The sequence below is a fragment of the Zonotrichia leucophrys genome, chromosome 12 (assembly GCF_028769735.1).
Source record: "Zonotrichia leucophrys gambelii isolate GWCS_2022_RI chromosome 12, RI_Zleu_2.0, whole genome shotgun sequence".
NCBI lineage: Eukaryota > Metazoa > Chordata > Aves > Passeriformes > Passerellidae > Zonotrichia > Zonotrichia leucophrys.
The window spans coordinates 11,715,058-11,737,503 of record NC_088182.1 but is presented as its reverse complement, the minus strand read 5'-3'; the positions used below and the strand labels follow the sequence as shown (position 1 = coordinate 11,737,503).

The 22,446-nt window shown below is 52.8% G+C and overlaps 2 protein-coding genes across 3 annotated transcripts in view; both read left to right on the top strand.

Annotated features, from left to right (window-relative positions):
- The window catches only part of NCKIPSD (NCK interacting protein with SH3 domain), a 49,960-nt gene extending 34,305 nt beyond the window's left edge, over nt 1-15,655 (top strand). The window contains exons 6-13 of the mRNA XM_064724537.1: nt 378-548; nt 1,694-1,780; nt 3,141-3,279; nt 8,492-8,572; nt 9,770-9,898; nt 11,719-11,811; nt 13,271-13,443; nt 14,015-15,655. Coding sequence (XP_064580607.1) covers nt 378-548; nt 1,694-1,780; nt 3,141-3,279; nt 8,492-8,572; nt 9,770-9,898; nt 11,719-11,811; nt 13,271-13,443; nt 14,015-14,218 — 1,077 coding nt within the window. The 3' untranslated portion in view covers nt 14,219-15,655. The remainder of the gene's footprint in view (nt 1-377; nt 549-1,693; nt 1,781-3,140; nt 3,280-8,491; nt 8,573-9,769; nt 9,899-11,718; nt 11,812-13,270; nt 13,444-14,014) is intronic.
- Nucleotides 15,656-19,175: 3,520 nt separating this feature from the next.
- CELSR3 (cadherin EGF LAG seven-pass G-type receptor 3) overlaps nt 19,176-22,446 on the top strand; it is a 31,147-nt gene continuing 27,876 nt past the window's right edge. The window contains exon 1 of one of the 2 annotated variants that reach the window (XM_064724442.1): nt 19,176-22,308. In XM_064724442.1, the coding sequence (XP_064580512.1) occupies nt 19,176-22,308 (3,133 nt within the window). The remainder of the gene's footprint in view (nt 22,309-22,446) is intronic. The other variant, XM_064724443.1, reaches the window with a different exon arrangement.

Sequence of the window (22,446 nt, the reverse complement as noted above, 5' to 3'; positions counted from 1 at the left end):
GTCCCTTTCAGGCTGGAGGGAGTGGGCAGCAGAGGGAACTTCTCCTGCCTCGAGGCAGCTGTGCAGTGTGGTGGTGTGCTGTCCAGGACATTGTTTCACTGGGGGTGCTCAGCTGCTGCCTGGCAGTGGTCCTGGCCCATACTGGGCTGGTTTGGCTTTTCCCATTCTCAGGATGATTTCCAGAATCTATGGAGGGTAGAGGCTCCAAAAGTATGAGATCTGAAATAACATGTGTCATAAACTTCCTGGTTTTATACTGCCAGCTCTTGACTGAATGAGGTCAGCTGCCAGTTGTGAGACAAGATTGCAGGGAACAGGCACCCAAACAAGAGCCAGCTGTCAGGGCCCCACTAACCAGGGGTTTTGCTGTCGTGCAGAACCTGAGTGCGGGGCTGCCCTCGGGCCAGATCTGCCACGACGAGCAGCGGCTGGAGGTGATCTTTGCGGATCTGGCCAGGCACAAGGACGATGCTCAGCAGCGCAGCTGGGCACTCTATGAGGATGAGAATGTCATCTGCTGCTACCTGGAGGAGCTGCTTCGCATCCTGGTGAGTAAATCCCTCTCTTCTCAGGCAGACCAGAGCAGACAGTGCTGGTGAAATTCCTTTTCTTTGACCTCCTTCACCCCTGTGTTGCCACTGGATCTGCTGTTTTGGGGACACAGGTCTCTTGTGCATCCTTTAGTGTCAGTAAGCCCTGCCCTTCTCTGTGGGCTCTGCAGTGCTCTTGAGCTGCCTTTACTCTCCATTCCACCTTATAGAGCTGTTCTGAAAAGCATTACTGAGCTGTTCATGGTAGTTTTGGTATTTACCTATCACAAGGGGATATAAACCCTCACCTCCAAAATACCCAATCTGCCACAGAAAACCTGGAAGTCTCTGGTGAGGGTTGTTGCACTCCTAAGCCCATTTAAAACATCATCCCCTCAAGATATCCTCCATTGCTGGGAGGTACCTGTGGGGTTAAGCTCATCAAATGCAAAGAACATTTTTTGGTTGCCTTGAAAGTGAGCTTTAAAGCTGTTTTTGTGAGAAAGTATAAATCATCTCACACATCTCTGCATACAGGAGAGGAACATGCCCGTGCTGAGCAGCAGTGAGATTACTGTCCCAGCACTCTCACTAGTTTGTACAAGGCCATCTGTGTCCAGGGATGACCGGGGAGCTGCCCTCAGTGCAGTGACATGGTCTGTGGTAGGGGTTTGCTCTGGCACTATTGTATAGTCCTCTCCAGTTCTGCAGAAAACAGGCACGTTTTCTGTAATAAATGCCAGGGTCTCTGTCACTCTGCATACAGCCTGTGCTGCCTTGCTGTGGGCTGCAGGGCAAGGCTGAGTGGGATTTTGTGCAACCATTTCCCCCGAACTTAGGGATGGGAGAAGATGTCCTTCTCAGGATGGGAGCAGTGCTGGAGCTGCCCTATGTAACTGTGGGATGCTCTCAATCACGTGCTGTTTGGATTGCGTTTTAGATATTTTCAGCCCGAGACCTGCTCTATGGCAGAGGCATTTCTCAAGAATCCACTTTGATGGTGAAGGGTGGTGGTTCTTGACCTGTTTCTGTGCTCTGCCTTCAGTTTCTTTGTGAGATTTGGGGCTACTGAGGTCTAATAGCAGTGGACTCCCTCGAGGTCCCTGCACAGGCACCTTCTGCTTTGTTGTGTCACTGGGTTACCTGTCAATTCCTTCTTCCAGACAGATGCAGACCCAGAAGTTTGCAAGAAAATGTGCAAGAAGAATGAGTTTGAATCTGTCCTGTCCCTTGTGGCGTATTATCAGATGGTAAGGTGGCAGAATGCACCAAATGTCTCTTTAAGATTTTCCTGAAGATGCAGAAGAGCAGGGTTGGTACAATGAATGTATTTAAGATGTTTCCCTTGGATAGGGCAGTTCTGTGATCTCACTGAAATTGCAGCATGTCCCTTTTGAGTGCTGGCCATGTCAATGCTGTGTATGAAAGTTGTGTGAAAGAGCAGAGGGTGCTGTAGACTTTGAAGCAATAGCTAGCACTTGGCAAGGGTAAAGCTTGCTGCTTTTACTGGCCCATTGAGGGACAGCATTGGCATCACTGCTGTCTAGAGGAAGGAATTCAGAGGATGCCTTGGGAGATCTGTGATTGCTCCTCTTTTAATTGATGCACCTCTGTGCATTAGTAAATAACTGGTTAGGAAATTAGGTAATGAGTAGATGCTTTTGGAGTGAGGAAGCAAATCAGTTTAGAGGAAGAAATGGAAGTTTTGCCATAAACACCTATGTAGTGTTGCTTTGTCCCTCTCCTTTCTGTTAAGTTCTATTGTAGGACTCTGTGGGTGTAGAAAACTTGTCCCCATCTTGTCCCTGAGTCCCCAGCTACAGCACATCAAGTTTTGTGGCATTTTGCTTTCATCCAGCACTTGTGTGTCTGAACCCAGATCTCAGCATCAGGGGGCTGTGGCATAGCTGAGAGCAGGAAGGCAGGCTGGGCATTCAGAGCCTGCTGACCTTCACTGCCTGCTCCTCTCTGACCACAATTCCAAGGAAGCCTGACCAGGTAAGGAGCAGTTGGGTGTCCTGTCCTGGCTGCTGTCATGCCCAGTGCCAGGGCTTGGCTCTCTTGTGTTCTCTGAACCCTGGAGCTGTTGGCTGAGGGCAGAGTATTCAGGTTACCTCAGCATCAGAGCTCCTGCATGGGAGGTGCAGGCTGAGCATCATCTTTGCTGGAATCCTTGCATGTCCCAAAACTTTCTGAAGAGGGCTTGCAAATGTTACCTCGTCAGGAAACCTTAATCAGAGCAGTGTTCACCAAACCTTAGCATGCTCAGAGAGTCCTGGCTGTCCAGCACATTCAGTGTCTTTGCTGGGGACAGGTATGGGTTGTTGGTGTGTTGCCAGATTTAGTGGATGATGTGGGACATCTCAGATCTGAGCTCTGGCTGCCACATGCCCTCTGACCACACAGGCCAACAACCCGTAGCCAGCCCAGTTGTGAACATTATTGTAAAGTGATTCCTGTACTGTTGCTAAAAGCTTTGAGAGCTTCTGGCTTCATGTCACCCTGGGGAGGTCTGTGGCTTCCCAACAACAGGAACTTCTAGAAGCTGTGTCTGCTTCAGAGTGAGCCCTCCTGTAGGATATGGTTTGATGTAAGCACTTGGTTTTGCAGGAACACAGGGTGCCCCTGCGCCTGCTGCTGCTGAAGTGCTTTGGAGCCATGTGCAACCTGGATGCTGCTGTGATCTCCACGCTGGTGAATTCTGTGCTGCCCATGGAGCTGGCCCGGGACATGCAGACCCACACACAGGGTGAGCCAGAGCTGCTGCTCCCACAGCCCTGGGATGTGTGCTGCCATCACAGGATTTGCAGCAGCAGCATGGCCCCCCATTGCCTGGCTGCTCCACATGCCCAGGGGGATGGTGTCTGGTTCTGAAGTTATTCAGGTTATTACCTCTGTAACTGGGGAATGAACAGGAAGGGATGTTTCAGTCCAATGGTGCCTGGCCCTCCAGCTCTTGAATATGCCATTACTGATCTGTGTCACTTCTTGTAGATGTCTTAAAACACGTTTTGCGTTGTTCCTGTTTTGTTTCATAATGCTGACAAGAGACACTTGCAGATCTCAAGGAAGATCTCTGCAGTTTCTTAAAGAGTTTTTTTGAGTATTCTGTACCCAATTTTTGTGGTGTTTCACTGTGGTGAGTGAGGTGTGTGATGGTTAAAGGAAAGGGCCTTCTCTCCACCACTGTACCAAGAGAGATGGTAGAGCTGTTGTTGGCATTGCAGTCCTGGTCCTCTGCAGGACAGTGCCATGGCCCAGGATTTCCCAGCTCTTTGCTTTCCATACTCTCAGGCTTTGCCCTCATGTTTCTACCACTTTACCCTCCTGCATTTGTTAGGATGACCTGTCCCTGCTACTAACAGGGATGTCCTTTGTGCCGTCAGAGCTACTGCTTAGCCCAGTGTCCTTTATTTCTGGGCAGCCAGAAGCACATGCTGGGAAAAAGCCTAAAAGTAAGGTGAACATGTAGTAATACTCCCCTGGAGTTACCTTCCAGCTCCCCACATATGCCTGGTCCTGGACAGTCACAGCTTTGCTCCCCATTTTGAAGCCAACCTGTAGGCTACTAATGCTGGCAGTGGCATATTCCTCTTAAAAGGACATTGAAAATCCATTGTCTTGTGCTAATTGTGATCCACAATTAGATGTGGATCAAATCAGAGCCTGGTGTTTGCAGCCTTGCTGCCCTGGTTGCAGTCTGTTTGTTGTGGGTGTCATGGAGCTGTGAGGGGTATAATTTGGTGATGAGACTGTGTAGGGGTTGACAGGTCTGCAAGATAACAGGGACTGGCCCATCCATTTTATGTGAGTAAATGTCCTCGATGGCCACTTTGAACCTGCATAATAGACATTCCTGTCCCAGCATCCCACCTCAGATGAGTCCCTGCCAACCTGGCTCTGCTGGGCAGCATTAACAGGGCTCATGTCGTGTCTGGAAAGGGCTGTGGGAGATGAAAATCAAGCCTGTTGCAGAAGGCTTTGCACTTGTCTCTGCCTAGATGCTTTGAAGTGCAGGCATGTCAGAGGTGAGGAAGGTGCCATTTCAGGGCAGGGGCAAGGGCTGGTGGTGTGGGACTGCAAATATTACTCCTGTGCTTCCTCTTTTGTTACTGTTGCTTATGAGTTCTGTGCTGAGAATTTGCCACACTCTTGGCATTTAATCTGGTTATGCCTGAGAAGCATCTTCTCCAGGCTGAGGTTTTACTGCCCAAGAAGCTAATGCTGCTTGGTTTTGGGACTGTGACTGTGCTCCTGCAGCAGCATTTCTCCTGATTTTGTGCTGCCAGAAATAAACTTTATTGTGCCTCCATCATTCATTCACAAAGACTGTCCCCAAGTGAGCACCCTGTGCGCCTTCCCAAAGAGGGTTCTGTCTCCTGCCCTGTTCCTGAGCTGTCTTTGTGCAGGCAGAGTGGGCTGGTCACCCTTCTTACTCCTCGCTGGTTGCAGTGATGCTGTTTTGCCCAGGGCTGTGTCATCCCAGACAGCACAGCTGATTCAGCCTCTTGGTGGGTGTGGAACTTTGAGCTCTGACCTGTGTGACTTCTGCACACCTCTGCTGATGTCCAGGGAGCACTTAGGCTGGAGCAGGCCTGTCTCTCAGCAACTCCTAGCTCTGCTTTGGGGTCCTAAAAGTAGGGCAGTGGAAGTGGGTGAGGAGTGGCTCTACTGTGTCCTCTGAGCTGCCAGCCTGCAGCCCTGCAGCATTTCCCTTTCCCTAGCATCATCTCAAGGTGAGGATTTTTTCCCTCCTTGCTGTAAAGTGGTCCAGTTGGAGGGTGAAAAGCTGCTCCTCCTTTGCTGACAGACCACTATGTGGATACAGGAGCCTCACAAATCAGTGTCCTCATCCTGTGCTGCTTTCCTTGGGCTTAGCTTTATGGCAGGCACTTGTGCAATGGCATCTGTGCATCATCCAGTCCTCCCAGCCTTCACAGTGGGGCTGCAAGGGGGTAACCATCCTTGGCCAAAATGTGTCTGTCCTTCAGAGGTGTTTCAGGGCATTAGTAGGTCCCTCCTGCCATGCTTGTGCTTTACTGCTTCATGTGCTGCCAGCAAATGGCAAGCTTGTGTGAAAACATGACCTTGAATCCTAGAATGACTTGAGCTTATTTTGGTACTAAAAACTGGGGACTAGCAGCTGATCCATGACATGCTGTGGAATAGCTAATCCCTCCTGTGGGTGACTGCAGCCAGGGCAGTCAGTGCCAGCACTACACAGCTGGGGAGCTGGAACTGGCTGCAGCAGCTCTGGGGGATCCCTCCTGGCTTGTTATTGCAGAGCAGCTGGGGCAGCAGCTCTGGCTGTGGATGCTGGGTGCCTTTGGTGAGAAGGGCTTTACCCTGGGACTGATGCAGGCATGTTGGCTGCTGGCCAGTTCTTCTGCAGATGCTTGGGTCTTATTGCTTCTGGGCAGCTCCTTCCCTCTGCTGCAGCTGGCCTGCACATCTATCCATGTTAGAACACCTTATAATAAGCCACAGCAAGACAGAGTTAGCCAGAACAATTCCAAAGAAAACAGACAGGGATAATCCAGTCTGTAGTCATGACTTTCTCCCTTGTTGCAGCACAGTTTGCATGCAAGTCAGCTGTCAGGCTCTCCTCCCCTCAGTCACAGACAATTGTGTCTGCTTCCAGTGCCCACATTTCACACTGCTGGGTTTAGAAGGTGGAAGCAAGGTTTTCAAAGGCCTCTGAGAAATGCTTTTACATTATACATGATTGCTCACTATCTCAGTAGTTTCCAGCAATGCAGGCTGGTAAGCAAACAGCTGTATCTCTCCCACCTGTCGTGGCTGCTTCAGTGATGCTTTTCAGTCTCTTGTCAGCAGTCCCTCTGCTTCAGGAGAGCTGCATTGATACTGCCTAATTTCTGACAGCCACTGGTGCTGCTCTGTAAGGTAAAAACCAAAAGCTGTGTTTTGACTGACAGTTACTCTGCTCTTCAGCATGGTGAGTCTTGGAGTCTTGTCCTGCTGCAGCTGGGACACTCCCAAAAACTTGTAGAGCCTATGCAGTGTGAGTGTTCTGGGGTCATCTGGATTTGCCCCAAGTTCTGGTTTCTGGCTGGTTTCAGCATTCTTTGATTTGTCATCTGTAGGGAAATACAACAAGATTTGCCTCCTAGTCATGTGGACTACTTTCAGCCAAGATGAATGGACCTCAGTTAATGGCAGATGGACCAAGGAGGTATAAAACTACACTCTTCCCTCCCCTCCCATCTCTAGTCTGTTCCTCCATATTTGCTACTGCCACGTTTATCACTGGCTTCTGGCTCTTACTTTATTTCATTGCTACTGATGTGATGAGAGAAAATATTTTATTGACAAAAGAAAGCCTTTTTAGGAACATGAAAACAGCAGCTCCCTGTGTCTTCCTACTGCAGTGTCCTGCCTCTGAGACCCAGCTCCTGTAGCCATGGAGGGAAGAATGAAGAAATCATGTGGTGAACAGTTTGTCAGATCCCTTTTCTGCTACAGTGCTCTGGCATTACTGTCACCTTATAGCTGAGTACTTCTTATATAAGAAGTATGAATTATATTGAAGTCATTAAATATCCTCCCTCTCTGTTTACAGAGAGTAAACAGCAGTTTTCAGCCTTCCTTTGCTGCCACATGGTCTACAAACTCTTAATCTTGTTCATACTGTAGTATCTGGTTAAGCTGCAAATGATCTATTTTTACTCCAAGTACTTGCTGATGGAAATGTGAGGCATCGTGTGGAGCTGTGACAGTGTGAGTGTGCTTTGAGTGGAGAGGCTTTGCTGACAGAGCTGCCTTTCCAGGGGGCATGGGGTTGGAATGACTCCATAGCATTTTCCCCCATGCTGACAGTAAACCTGAGAGCTGCCAAGTGTTGCAGGTCCTTTGGCCAAGTGCAGGAGTAAGTGGTGACATTGAAGGCATCAGCCTGTGCAGTCAAAGCCAAACTGCAGGGTGCAGAGGCTTAGAGATGGTGGCTTTGTGCATGGAGAAGTGAAATATCTTGAAGGGTTTGGAGGAAGCACTGAACAGGTGTGTATTGTGCAGGGCAGCAGTATGGCCACGAAAAGCACCACAGATTGAAGGGGCCTTTTTCTCCTCTGATGAAAAGTAGTTTTGGTCAGTTTTTCATAATTACACCTTCAGTTTCCTTGTGCCCCAGGGCTCTTTCTGGCAGATGTAGCTGAACTTTATTTAGCCAGTACATGTGGTAACCTAAATAATACTAATTTTCCTATTGCCTTCAGACTTGCTGAACTGGAAAGAGGCTACATTTGATGAGGGCACAGATTCTATTTGATGACTTTTTTCTTTTTCCTTCAAATATCTATTGAGAGGTATCCATTAATTAAAATTCAGGAAAGACACTGGCAGGGGTTCTTTGGAGCATTCACATATAGCTGCTGCCAGCAAAAATTGTGTTGGGCTGGGAGGCTGTGGGATGTATCAGTGCTGGAGATGTGTGGCCTGGGAGGTGGCAGATGCACAGCCTGAGCAGTGATCTGCTCTCCCCAGGGACCTTTTATACCTTCAGGCAGAGCTGAGGTAGCAAAAGTAGAGCAGTGCAGAGATGGTAACAAGCAGCATGTCTGTCTGGGGGTGGTGTTGGTTGGAACAGGCAGTATTTTGAGCTGGCCAGATGGATGCTTTTTCTGGGTTCAATAATTACATAACTATGGGATGTGTCCTGGGACTGTGCAGGGGAGGTTTTTAATTATTCAGCTCAAGTTTGCCCAGATCCTCTGAAGTAGAGGGGAAAAAAATAGAGGACTCTTGTTATGATTATTTTTAAATTGCTTTGGAAACACACGGCACAGAAGGCGTGTGCTGTGCTAAAACGGGGACAAACACCCTTACTGCTCAGTCAGTACAGGAATGAGTGTTACATGCCTGTATGAAGTGTGTGATTCCCAGCTGCAGCTGGGGAAAGGTTTCGCATCCTCAGAAGAGCTAATGCCAGGACCTTTGCCTTGCAGATCATCAGAAGATGTGTTACTCTGCCCTGGTGCTGGCCATGATGTTCTCCATGGGGGAGCCCCTGCCATATCACCACTATGGTAAGAGTGGTTGTGCTCATGGCAGAGCTGGTGATGGGATGTCTGGGCATGCTGGCAGACACAGGAAAGGGACTTCTCCTGATGGCCAAGGCCAGGGACAGCTCAGTGGAAGACCACCAAGAGTAGGGTCTGTTCTTTATCAATAGAGCCTGGCTGAAGCACAGGGCTGAGGTGCCAGATTTCCAAAGAGCAGCACAAATCAGGGTTAGAGCAGTGGAGGACTGAATGCCATGCTGCAGGCAACATGGATTTGCCCATCCCTGTGACTAAGTGGCATTTTGTTTTATCTCTAGCCTGTGTGAAAGCACACACCTCTTACTTGCTTTGGAGACTGTCTGCTGATGAGGCTGAGATCCCAGATCCCTACACAAACACCCACTAAGGCTGTCAGCTGCATAATGTGGCCTCTTTCTGGTCTCTCTTCTAGCAGGATAGTGCAGCTCTCTGTAGTTCAGGCTCTTAGGGAAAGTGGAGATGATTAAGGGTATTGTGGTCAATTACAAAGTGCAGTTATTCTCCCTGTTTTATTCTGTCCTTTCATTTCAGGCAGAAAGCCCTGCCCACTTCTTCCCACAGCTATTTCATATTTGGGAAATTCTGGGCTTAATTTTCCTAGAAATGCAGTAGAGATTTTTATAAATATCTTGTCAGCAGCTTTACCTTAACCCTGGGTAAACCTGTGCAAGATTAAAAGTGGTGCAGTAGAGATTGGAATGAGCCTCTACACCTCCTGTTTATCTCTCCTTGTGTAACCCTGGCAGTTATTTCTTGCAGGTGGACTTATTTGCATGAGCTCCTGAGCTTTCCTAATAGCTGAATTGAAAACTGGGTTATTACTAATGATCTAGGTTATTAGGGGTTTTTTAAAAGAGATTAACTGAACCGGTGGTCAAGAATGCCAATGTCTTCCTACCTTGAAGCCTTCACTGCTGGCATTGGTTCTGCAACAGCTAGAACAGGATTTGGTGGTTTACTCAAAAAAAAAAAAAAAAAGCCATTTGGAGTACTGGATTTTAGCAATCCCCTGCACTGTGTCTCACACAAAGATGCTTCAGTGGTCTGTCTAGTCCACTTGAAGAGCCCATCATTCCCCAGAGGCTGACATTAATGGTTTTTAAGCATAAAAGTGGCTTGGATGGTCCCTTGTTGCTTGGTTTGTTTTCACTGTGCTGTAAACTCCCCTTTGTCCTTGTGCAGAACATCTCAACTCTCAGTTTGTGCAGTTCCTGCTGGATGTGATTGAGGACGGGCTGCCCTCGGACACCACTGACCAGCTGCCTGACTTGTTTGTCAACGTCCTTCTGGCCTTCAATCTCCACATTCCAGGTTCAACTGCTGCTGCTCTGCCTTGGCAGCATTTCAGTGGTCTGGAGTGAGAGTGTGAAAAATGGGGAGGGAGAATCTTAGTGGGTCTTGATGGTGCTGTAACCACCAACCAGCTCTCCTAGTCTCTGGCACTGCACTGTGTTTAAATGTAATGCAAAACCCTAGAGGAAAAAATGGTCTGAGACCCCCTGCCCAGCACCCTGGGCAGCTCAGTGGATTTGTCACTGGGCTTCCACAGTGCCCAGTCAAAAGAGTTGTTGGGGTGTACTTGCAGAGCATGAGTGGGGTTAATTTATAGGCATGAGTGACCTGGGAGACAAGATGCTTCAGTGGCATTTCTCAATACTAACTCACAACAAAAGTCCTCTGCCTTCTGTGGGTCTTGGCAAAGCTTCTGCTTCCCTGTCCACACTGTCTGAAGCTCATCCAGTGCCAAGCTGTTGAGGCCAAGCCCTTCAGCATTGGCCTGAGATGTGCTCTCCCCTCTTTGCCTTTGTTCTCTCTCCTCCCTGCCCTGCTGAACTCCTTGAGGACACACAGCAGATCAGGTCCTTAGGGAAGAGCGCCTTCCTTCTCTCTGCCTGCACATTTTGAAGCCCATTGGAAGACTGGAATGTAGTTCCAGGTCCTGCTAAGAGAGGCCATTCCTTAACCCAGTCTCCTGTTGCTCCAATTGTCTTTAGTTAATTACTTACCCTTGATCTACTTCATGACATTATCCTTGATTTTTTGGAGAGAGGGGAAGATAAAGCCGCAACGATGTGTCCAGTAATTTACCTGTTCTTTTGGGTTGTGTGTCATAAAAATGTTTCTAATTTCCTGTGAAAGTTGAGTGCACAGAAACTGATTAAGTATATCTCTGCTGCCTGCATTCATTACCCCTTCCCACAGTTACCCATATCCTTGCTGGCTACTGTAATTAGGCAGGAATGCATGACAGGCAGTGTGTTTCTGGGGATTATTGCCCACCTGGGGCATAGCTGAGAGCAGTGACTTGTTCTCTGATGCTAAGAAAATGTTAAATGATGTTCACGTTGCTTATTGGTGGATTGAATTTTTATCCCTATGCCTGCAAGATTCATCTATCATGCAGTTAAGTCATACAGCATTAGTTCAAAAACTCTCCTAAATGCATATTATATTGATGGCCTTCAGGATCCTGAAACACTCTGCAGCCTGTGAAATATTACAGGCCACAGAAATAGCCACACTGAGCTGTGATTGAGTGTGCACACTCACACACACACTAAAGCTCTGCTAGGATAAATGTATTTTACAGCAAATCACTCCCAGACCAGGCAAGGGGACAGTTCCTGGAAGTCTTCAGCCTGTGCCCTTGCACAGCACAATGCTGAGTGCTGGGAAGAACTTTTCTGGGATGCTCCTGGGACCCTTCTTAAGAGAACTCATAAAACTCTAAGTTCCAGAAGGGTACTGCTGGTAGGAAGGAAGAAGGTACCAAAGAATGAAGCCCTTGGCTGCAGAGGGTTGTGAGCAGAGGTAATGTTTGACAACATAAAGCCTCTGCAAGGTATTCTCCCAGTCTTTGGCTGGCAAGTTGGGAACCCACACATGGATCAGATATATGGAGGCACCAAGGCACCAAGTTGCAAGTGTTTCATGTGCTGTTTCCAGATTTATTTCACCTTCTCTCTCCATGCCCACCCACTCTGTGGCCTGAAACTTTTTGTAGCCCTCATAGACTGTGGTTCCCCAAAGCACCCCAGAGTACTGATGTGAAATTGGGGCCACCCATTGTGTGTTTTTATCACCATGGTCTTCAGGAAAAAAGGGAGATGCTGAACAGGTTTTTTCTTTAGTTCCAGAACACAGTGTGATCATGACTACAATAAGCAAACACTCCAACGTGAAAACTTTCACAGAGAAGCTGCTGCTGCTGCTGAACAGAGGAGGTGAGAGTGTGTGTGGCACTGCTGCATGCCTGGCAGGGAGTGCACAAAGATTCTTGGGGAGACATGGCCATGCTCTTACAGGGTGGGATGTCAGGGGTGCAGGTGGCTGAGGAGCTGGCAGCTCAGGCTGTGCTGTGCTGCTGCCTGGTGAGTTTGTGAGGGTGACAGTCTGCATTGCTGAGGAGGGGCTGCCATTTCCATACTTTTGTGTCAGATCAGCTCCATCTCAGAGCATGGACCAGCTGCCGTGGGCAAGCTCTCGTCTGGGAGGAAAGCTGGTCCTGGGCCACTTCTGTCCTTGGACAGGCAGAGGACTCAGTGTGTGCTGGCATAGAAACCTCTGCCTGTGCTGGCAAACATCTGCCCTGGGGGACAGATGCAGAGGAAGCTTTTGTCTTCAGAAACGCTGCTTGGAGTGGAACTTTCCATTTCTGAATTGCCAGCAGAGAATTAGCCTTGTGTCTGCTTCAGGCATGGAGTGAAATCCAGTGTACTTGTAGAGCTGCTGCAGAGCAGATTGCTGGAACACTGGAGATCTCTGCAGGAAGAGTGGTGCCAGGCCTTTCAGCCTGTGCTGCAGGCCACTGTTGTATTGCTAATACCTTCTGGAGCGCAGGAGCTTTGCTGCCTGAGAGAAATCATTTTGTTGAGCTGCTGGAAATAACCCACCCTGTGATGCATGCAGCTCATCTTACTCTGGCTTTAGTTCTCTTTGGGGCTGCAAATCACTGTCTCCACACTATATCAGCTTGAGGGCAGCAGGCACGTTGGTGCTCTGCTGTCTGTCCTCCTCCCAAAGCCTTTGTTTAGCCCTTTTCCTGCCAGATTCCCTGCAGAGATCACCTTACAGTGAGGAGCTGGGAGAAGAAAGGGAGGGGCCACAACCTAATGAAGATGCTTCTGTTTTGCCCGCCTTCCAGACAACTGCTGGAGGAGCTGCCATGGCCCAGAGCCCCTCTTGCAGTCTGCAGGGATGTGTTTTGCAAGAGAACAGGATGTGGTGGCTCATTTCAACTTGGAAGTGTTTCTTTTCTTGCTTCTGGAACAGTACTAGCCTGGTCTCTGGTGAAAGCTTGTTTTTGGTACAGGCTCTCATGGGCTTTTCAGGGGGGTTATTGGACCCCTCTTAATAAACCAGGGAGAAAATGAGTGGTGGCTGTTGAGTAAAAATGGGAGATACTGAGAGGCAGTGTACTAATGTGCTTTCACCTGGGATGGTCAGTGAAACATAAACAGTGATTAATGCTCATCATAATGAGTTTGCTCTCATCTGGGTAGCCTGCAGAGCTGCCATCCTGATTTCACCTCTTTGAGCACCAAAGCTATCCACGGGCAGGGAGTGGCTGGCTGAGGGCAGGGCAGGCTCCTCTCTGAAGGATCTAATGAGGGGAAGTGCACTGAGGATGGAGCAGAGGGGCAGCAGGGAGTGTGTGGCTCAGCACAGTGTCTCTGCCTCCAGATGATCCAGTTTCCATCTTCAAGCATCAGCCTCAGCCACCACACTCAGTGCTGAAGTTTCTGCAGGACATCTTTGCCAGCAAGGATACAGCCAGCATCTTCTATCACACAGACATGATGGTCCTGATCGACATCCTGGTGCGGCAGATTGCGGATCTCTCCCCTGGAGACAAGGTGCTCACAGTGCTCACACCAAATACTCAGCCACTGGGGAAGGGAGCACACTCCCAGAGCAATGGTGTTTGTCCTGGCCCCTCGTGGGGCCTGCTGGTGCAGGCAAGAGTGGAGTTCTGGGGTGGGCACAGCATTTCTGGGTGCTTAAATCAACCTTGGGAGCTGAGGAGGAAGGGAGGATTTATCCTGCCCAGCACACCAGCATAGCTGAAGAAAGATCTGCCAGGCTTTTCATGGTCTGCACACTTCTGACCAGGGACCTTTGGGAAGAGAGACCCTCTGTGAGTAGTAGTAGGAGAAATCTCTTTTGTTTGCTGTTGCAGGAGGTGGGGGATGTGCACGTGTTCAAGGCCAGGGGAGGAGCAGCACTCTTGCTGTGGGAAAAGCAGAGTTTTCCATAGTTACTAATGATACTTAAGGAAAAGCAGGTGCCTCTGGAGCTGTGCTCTGGTTGATGGTGCAGCAGCAAACAGCTGTTGCTGTGCTTATGCTGTCATGGATGCTGGCATACTTGTTTATCTCATTTCAAATCTTTCACTGTGCTCTGTTTTGTCTCCCCTGCACTTGGCAGCTGAGGATGGAGTATCTGTCCCTGATGCATGCCATCATCCGCTCCACGCCCTATCTGCAGCACCAGCACCGCCTCTCTGACCTGCAGGGCATCCTGCAGCGCATCCTGGGCGAGGAGGAGGAGGACCAGCAGTGCCAGATGGAGAAACTGATCATCTTGGAGATTTATAAAGAGTTCCCAGAAATCTCTTCTGGTACCAGCTAATGCTCCTCAGCTTGGACTGGAGTTTGATCCACTTGGATGGACTATGTCTTTTGTTGACACTTTGTCCCCATTCCCTCCCAGTACAGCTCATACCTTACATCCCTCTGTGTGAGGCCTAAGGTTGGGACAGTGTTCACCGGCCCTGAGGAAGCGCCAGTGGCAGAGAGGGTGAGGGGTGCCCCTGGGGCCTGGTGCCCGGGGCAGGGTGGGCGCTGGACGTGGTTTGCCTGCGAGACTCAGCAGGAGCTGTTTGGGCAGCTGGTGTTGGTGGGAAGGGCAGAGAGCTTGTGGGGGCTTAGCAGCCAGCACGGGGAGGTGTTTAGCTGCACTGGTGTCCCGAGGTCCTGAAGAGAAAGGCCTTTGCCTTAGAGTATCACTTCTTTTCCATGTGCGTCTCTCTCCCCGCAGTGACCAAGTGGAGTCTGCTGGTGCTTGGAAGAAGCTTTTGTAACATCTGTTTTGTTTCCTGCTGCTAGTGCCAATGTGCTGCAGCCCTGCCAAGGGAAAGTAGCTGCTCGCTGTCTAACGCCTCGTCTAGTGAGCCTTTCGCTCCCTCCTAGCCTTCAGCTTTGCTCTGGGCAGCAGCCCACCTTGGGTCGTGGAGGTCTTACCCCAGCAGCTGCTTTTCAATCTGCTTTCTATAGTGATGTTTAAATCTGAATTTCTTGCACACTGTGGCAACCTAGAAGTAAGAGCCACGTGGATGACACTGCCCTTAGGAAGCCCTTGGCTGGACACAGCACCAAGACGTGTCCTGCCGGGTGAAGCTGCCCCTTGCCACTCTGTTGCAGCACTGCCTGGAGCAGAGGGGCTGCCCTTGGGCAGGCGCACTCGGGTCGTGCAGCGCGTGCATTTCCTGCCTTGAGCTTCGTAGTAGCTCTGCCCCGCTGCCCTCCTGGCCCCTGGCAGCACTCAGGGGCAGCGTGAGCCTGGTGTCCAGTAGCTGTTTGTGACTATGCTAATTGTGGGGAACCCTTATTTTTATTTCCTCTAGGTTTCTAGCAAACGGGATTAACCTGCTTCCCTGGTCCAGATAGTCACACACACTAACCTGGGTCTCTTAGATATTTGTGTGCACAGTGTGGTCACTCCCTGTCTCCAGGTCTTCTTCTGCAGTAGCCAGTGTAGGAGCTGTGAAACTGGAAATACTGAGCACTGTATTTACTTTAATTACTTTTTTTTGTTAGCTTGAGGGGATGACACAAGCTCTGCAGGCCTGGACTGGCCATTGGGGCAGTGATGCTTTGAGAAGAGAGGGTGTTGGCCTGGCAGCCAACAGGGGCAAGGAAGTCAGCCTGGGAATGCCCAAGCTTAATAACCACCCTAGTAGAGAAACCTATTTTTTCCCTGTAAAAATGTATGAATGTCAAAAGGGATCCTGTATTTTCTTAAACACTAAGTGTAACCTGCAGAAGAATAAAAATGTCTTAAACTGGACTTCTGTGAGTATAGCCCTGCCTGCCCAGTCCTGTCGTGAGGGCACCAAAGCATCAGGAGTGGTTGGATGCCTGCTGCCCACAGAGGCAGAGCAGTGGGTGCTGATCTCCAAATGGGATAATGCAGTTGTTTTCCCTCATTCAGCTTCTTGCCTTGTGTTTTGCTACCGTATTGCTGGCTGACAAGGAAGGGTGGAGGGCAGCAGCCCTTGCTAGGGGCACAGCCATCATTCCTGGGGCCTGCCCAGCATGGCTGCTCCACATGAAGGGTTTGGCAGAGCTGGACTCACAGTTCACTTCCCACAAGGTACGTGCAGCCTCAGCTGGCTCCCAGCAGAGCTGCCCCGGCAGCCAGCCCGGGCAGGGAAGGGTTTAATGGTCTGTACGAGTGTAATGAATCGTGCTTTGGCTGTGGATGTGTGCTCGCAAAGCTCAGCCCGTGCCTGCAGCCCTGGGGTGCTGCATGGCAGGGGTTCTGCAGGAGAGCACAGCAGGCAGGGGCAGAGCACTGGGTTGGCAGCAGGAAGCTGGTGTCTGCTCCTGGCTCTGTGCCAAGGGAGCCAGCCAGGCCATGGGCACAGCCCTGCCAGGGCAGGGGTGTGAATGCCAGGTGCAAGCTGTGCCACTCCGAACATGGGGATGGCATCAAACTCAGCTACCTGCAGCATCGGGGCCAGCACTGTCCCAGCTCCTGCCTCTTTGGCCTGTGTCTCCAAAGTCCCCAGGCATGTGGCCTTACAGTGTGCAGTTTGCACACCTGGCTCAGTTGTGGCACATAAGGGCTGCCAGTGCTTACTGGTGTGTCCCCCAAGGTGGCTCTCCTGTGTCCCATTGCTCTGTGCAGCACATGGTTGTGTGTGCCCCTGTGCCAACCTCGGCTTGCTTCCCAGTGCTGCTGGGCTTGTTGTTGGGCATGACGTGCTGCTGTGGTGAGATGCTCATCTGGCACTTGCCCTCAGTGACACAGCCCAGGCTTTGCTGTGCCAGGCAAACCCAGCAGTGGCAGGACCTGTGGCTCTCTGTGCCAGGAGCCCAGACTGCAGAGCTGGTGCTCGCCAAGCCATTGCTGTCCATGGGGCTGCTCACCCTGCCCCAGCTGCACAGTAGCACATCACCCTCTGCCCCAGCACCCTGCTGCCACCACAGCCAAGGGCTGGAAGAGCTGGGGGGCAGCTGGCTGGGGGGTCCAGGCAGAGAGATGCACCTGCTGCACAGGAGAGGCCTTCACCCATCACAGGGAATCAAACTGCAGCATGTGAACTCACTGTCCCCAGCCTGCTCAGCAGATCCTGCTCTCCATGTAGGTAAGACACTCAGGATTGTTGGCTGTAATAATGCACAATTAGAGCAGTGTCTCCTTGTATTGGTGTTTTTATTGTGGTGCAACACTGAGGTGTTGGTGGCTGGCGTGGGGGGAGTGACACGTTGCCCGTGACCTGCGCTTCTGCTTTATTGTCTGGAATGATTCAATTACAACTATTTTGTGGCAGTAATACCCTGATAATTTTCTCCTCCTCCCCTGAGCTGTCAGCTGGGTAATTAGAACAAATAAACTTGAAAGCCTTCATTACTTTTAAGAAGTATTGCCTCTCTCCTGATTTGGTTTCCTGATGGCACATCCCCAGTTTGAGGAGGTGTGATGTATGATCAGCCAGCGTGTTCCTGTTGCACATGAGTGATGAGCTGCTCTGTGGTAAATGAGGTTTCTTGGGTGAGCTGTGTGCAGGGCCAGGGCTGCTCTGGCACTATCCTAACAGCACTGAGAGGCTCAAGTGGGTCTGTAGGGGAGAACATAAGTCCCCCAAGAGCACAGTATGCCCATGGCTGGTGCTGGACTACCCAAGCCAGAGGTGTTACGTGGTGGTTGAGGAGTTAATCACAGCAAATTACCCACCCTATGCAGTTCATAAATTAACAGGTTGGCTTCTCCAGGGGTTAGACATCCACATTCACTGGGTGTCAGCCCTGAGCATTGTGTAAGCGCCAGGGGAACTTCTCTGTGGCACATGCTGAGCTGCACTGGCCACCACTTTAGGGCCTGCCTGGTATTTCCTGTCATGGTCCTACAGCACATGGTCAGCACATGCAACAGGGCAAGGACAAGCCCTGCCTGCTCTGCCCACCCTGCAGCTTCCCCAGGGGTGGCCAGGCTGGGCTTCTGAAGGTGCTGGGAGGGCCCCTTTGGAGCTAGGATGTGCATGGAGGCACAGTGTGTCCCATGTATGCCCTGCTCTTCCCTGCCCCATCCTACACTCCCATCTCCCAGATTTGCTCTATTTTCCTCCCTGACACAGTTCTTTCTTCTCTAGCATTTGCCCCAGTGTGCCCTCTCCTTCAGCAGGACATGGCCAAGGATGTCCCTCTACCATGGCATGCAAAACACTAATGAGGACCTAAAGCCTGTTATGAGCTCCAGTGGATTAGGATATTAGTTGATTGAATCAAACCAACAGCTAAAATACGAGGATGATGCATTAATGAATCACTGTAATGCAAGGGCCTCAAATTGAATTTTCTTCAGAAAAATATAAGGTTGGTTGTTGGTTTTATTTTGTATTGGGATGCAGAAAGGAAAATCTGCAACTTTCCCTCTGGTGCTGATGCCACACCTTGTGGGTGTTGGCAGCTGGGGTCTGTCAGGGAAGCAGAGTGGGATAGCTAAATTTGTGTCACACACTTGGGTGCCCATGGCTGGGAGCTGGGTGGCAGGGGCTGGGCTGGGACACCACTTGCACCGCCTGGAGGAGCGGGACACCGGGAAGGAAGCCTGTCCTCATTCACGTGGTAGAGCCCATCCCTGCAGATACCCAACGTGGGGGTGCCTGAAGGCCATGGGGAGTGGAAGGGGCCCGTGGGGCTGCCAAGGCACGGCAGTGCCTCCTGCCCAACCTGCCTGCTGGCACTCCGCTGCCTCGCCCTTTGTGCGGGCGGCAGCGCAGCCGTGCCCGCGGGCTCTGCTCGGGCACGGGGCACAGCCTGGCCTGGGGATGCTGGTGGCGGCACGGGCACTGTTCTGGCCCCGGGTGCACCGGCAGAGCCGCAGGGTCGGTGGGCTCAGCAGGTGCGTGCTGTGTGCACGGTGTCCCGGTGGCCGCCGGGGTTGCAGCTTTGGCAGGGATGCTCTGGGAGCCGCTCACCCGGGGCCGGCCGGTGCAGCCCCTCGCAAAGACCTGGCCGGCAGCGCTGAGCCCGCGGGTTTGCTCGCGGGCGGCACACGCCGCTCCAGGGCCGGCAGGGCCGCCCCGCGGTGCCCGGCACAGAGAGTCTCGCGTTCCGCTCGGAGCGCCCGGCACGGCTCGGCACGGCCCGGCCGCCCGCGCTCAAGATGGCGGCGCAGGGCGGGCGGGGGCGCGGCGGGGCGGGGCGGCGGGAGCCATGTTGGGGCTGCGGGAGGAGCCGCCACCACCCCCGGCAGCAGCGGCGGCGGCGGCGGGGCAGGGGGCGGCCATCGCCGGCGCGAGCGGGGGCGGCGCCGAGCCCATCGCCGTGCGCCCGGGCCGGGCGGCGGCCGCCGAGGCACCATGGCAGCGGCGGAGGAGCCGGTGGCCGCCCCGAGCCGCTCCTGCTGCCGCCGCCACCGGGAGCCGTCGCCGCCGCCGCCGCTACTGCTGGTGCTGCTGCCGCTCCTGCTGCTCCCTTTGTTCCCCTCCGGGCTGGGGGCCACGGCGCCGCCGCCGCCGGCAGGCTGGGGGCCGGCAGCCCGCTGGGGCTGTCCCGCCGCCGTGCCGTGCCGGGCGCCGGCCGTGCCCCCGGGGCTGCCCCCGGCGCCGCGCCGCCGGTCCCCGCCGCGCTGCGCGCCCCGCGCCGCCCAGCCGCGCCCGCTGCCCTCGGTCCCGGCACCGGCCCCGGGGCGGCGGGGCCGGCGCGCGGCACCGAACCGCCACCCGCTGTTCCCCCAGTACAACTACCAGGCGGAGGTGGCGGAGAACCAGCCGGCGGGGACGGCGGTGATGGCGGTGACGGCCCAGGACCCCGACGGGGGCGAGGCGGGGCGGCTGGTGTACTCCATGGACGCGCTGATGAACAGCCGCTCGCGGGATCTGTTCAGCATCGACCCGCGGGCCGGGCTCATCTCCACCACCCAGGCCCTGGACCGCGAGAGCATGGACCTGCACTACTTCCGAGTGACGGCCACTGACCACGGGGCACCGCGGCTCTCCGCCACTACCATGGTGGCCATCACTGTGGCTGACCGCAACGACCACGACCCCGTCTTCGAGCAGGGAGAGTACCGGGAGACCATCCGGGAGAACGTCGAGGAGGGATACCCCATCCTGCAGCTGCGGGCCACCGACGTCGACTCCCTGCCCAATGCCAACATCCGTTACCGCTTTGTCAATGAACGGGCTGCCCACGACATCTTTGAGATTGATCCCCGCTCCGGCCTCATCACCACCAGCGGGCCAGTGGACCGGGAGAAGATGGAGAAGTACTCTCTGGTGGTGGAAGCCAATGACCAGGGCAGGGAGCCGGGGCCGCGCTCCGCCACTGTCAAGGTCTACATCACAGTCCTCGATGAGAATGACAACATCCCTCAGTTCAGTGAGAAGCGCTACATTGTCCAAGTTAGGGAGGACATAAGGCCCCACACGGAGATCCTGCGTGTCACCGCCACGGACCTGGACAAGGACAACAACGCGCTGGTGCACTACAACATCATCAGTGGGAACAGTCGGGGCCAGTTCTCCATTGACAGTGTCACTGGGGAAATACAGGTGGTGGCCCCCCTGGATTTTGAGGTGGAGCGGGAGTACGCCCTGAGGATCCGGGCTCAGGATGCGGGGCGTCCTCCTCTTTCTAACAACACTGGCATGGCGAGCATCCAGGTGGTGGACATCAATGACCATGCCCCCATTTTTGTCAGCACCCCTTTTCAAATCTCCGTCCTGGAGAATGCTCCCCTTGGCCACTCTGTCATCCACATCCAGGCTGTGGACGCAGACTACGGCGAGAACTCGCGCCTGGAGTACAAACTGACAGGGGTCTCAGCTGACACACCCTTTGTGGTGAACAGTGCCACGGGGTGGATCACAGTCAGTGGGCCCTTGGACCGGGAATCGGTCGAGCACTATTTTTTTGGGGTGGAGGCTCATGACCACGGCTCTCCACCTTTATCCGCCTCGGCCAGCGTCACCATCACTGTCATGGATGTCAATGACAACCGCCCCGAGTTCACCCAGAAGGAATACTTCATCCGCCTGAACGAGGACGCGGCTGTGGGCACCAGCGTCCTCAGCGTCACGGCAGTGGACCGGGACGTGAACAGCGCCATCACATACCAGATCACGGGGGGCAACACGCGGAACCGCTTCTCCATCAGCACGCAGGGAGGGCTGGGGCTCATCACTCTATCTCTGCCGCTGGACTACAAGCAGGAGAGGCGCTATGTGCTCACGGTGACGGCCTCTGACCGCACCCTGCGTGACAACTGCCACGTTCACATCAACATCACCGATGCCAACACGCACCGGCCCGTGTTCCAGAGTGCCCACTACTCCGTGAGCATCAACGAGGACCGGCCTGTGGGCAGCACCGTGGTGGTGATCAGTGCCACGGACGATGACGTGGGGGAGAACGCCCGCATCACCTACTACCTGGAAGACAACGTCCCTCAGTTCCGTATTGACCCAGACTCTGGGGCCATCACCCTCCAGGCACAACTGGACTATGAGGACCAGGTCACCTATACATTGGCTATCACTGCCAAGGACAACGGGATCCCCCAGAAGGCAGACACCACATATGTTGAAATCATGGTGAATGATGTTAATGACAATGCCCCACAGTTTGTCAGCCCTCTTTACCAGGGCGTGATCTCTGAGGATGCACCTCCCTTCACCAGCGTGCTCCAGATCTCTGCCACCGACCGGGATGCCCACACCAACGGGCGAGTGCAGTACACCTTCCAGAACGGGGAGGACGGGGATGGGGACTTCACCATAGAGCCCACCTCGGGCATCATTCGCACCGTGCGCAGGCTGGACCGCGAGAGCGTTCCTGTCTACGAACTGACTGCCTACGCTGTGGACAGGGGCATCCCTCCTCTGAGAACTCCTGTCCACATCCAGGTCACCATTCAGGATGTGAATGACAACGCTCCTGTCTTTCCTGCTGAGGAGTTTGAGGTCCTGGTGAAGGAGAACAGCATTGTAGGCTCTGTAGTGGCCCAAATCACAGCTGTTGACCCAGATGAGGGAGCCAATGCCCAAATCATGTACCAAATTGTGGAGGGCAACATCCCAGAGATATTCCAGATGGACATCTTTTCTGGGGAGCTCACAGCCTTGATAGACTTGGATTATGAGACAAAATCCGAATATGTGATTGTAGTGCAGGCCACCTCTGCCCCTCTGGTCAGCAGAGCTACAGTCCACATCAAACTCCTTGACCAGAATGACAACAGCCCTGTTCTGAAGAACTTCCAAATCCTGTTCAATAACTACGTGTCCAATAAATCCAACACCTTCCCCTCGGGGGTCATAGGGAAGGTCCCAGCGTATGACCCAGATGCATCTGACCACCTCTTCTACTCCTTTGAGCGGGGAAATGAGCTGCACTTGTTGATTGTAAATCAGTCGAGCGGGGAGCTGAGGCTGAGCCGCAAGCTGGACAACAACCGTCCGCTTGTGGCCTCCATGCTGGTGACTGTCACAGGTAGGGAGTGAAAATCATTGAATCTTTTGTATGGTACCTTTGGGGGGCTCTGCAGGGTCCCTCTGGGGCAGCCCGTTGTGCATTGGGGGTGGGGTCTGGTAACAAGGTTTGGCCTGGGGGTCCATTCCAGAGTTCTGC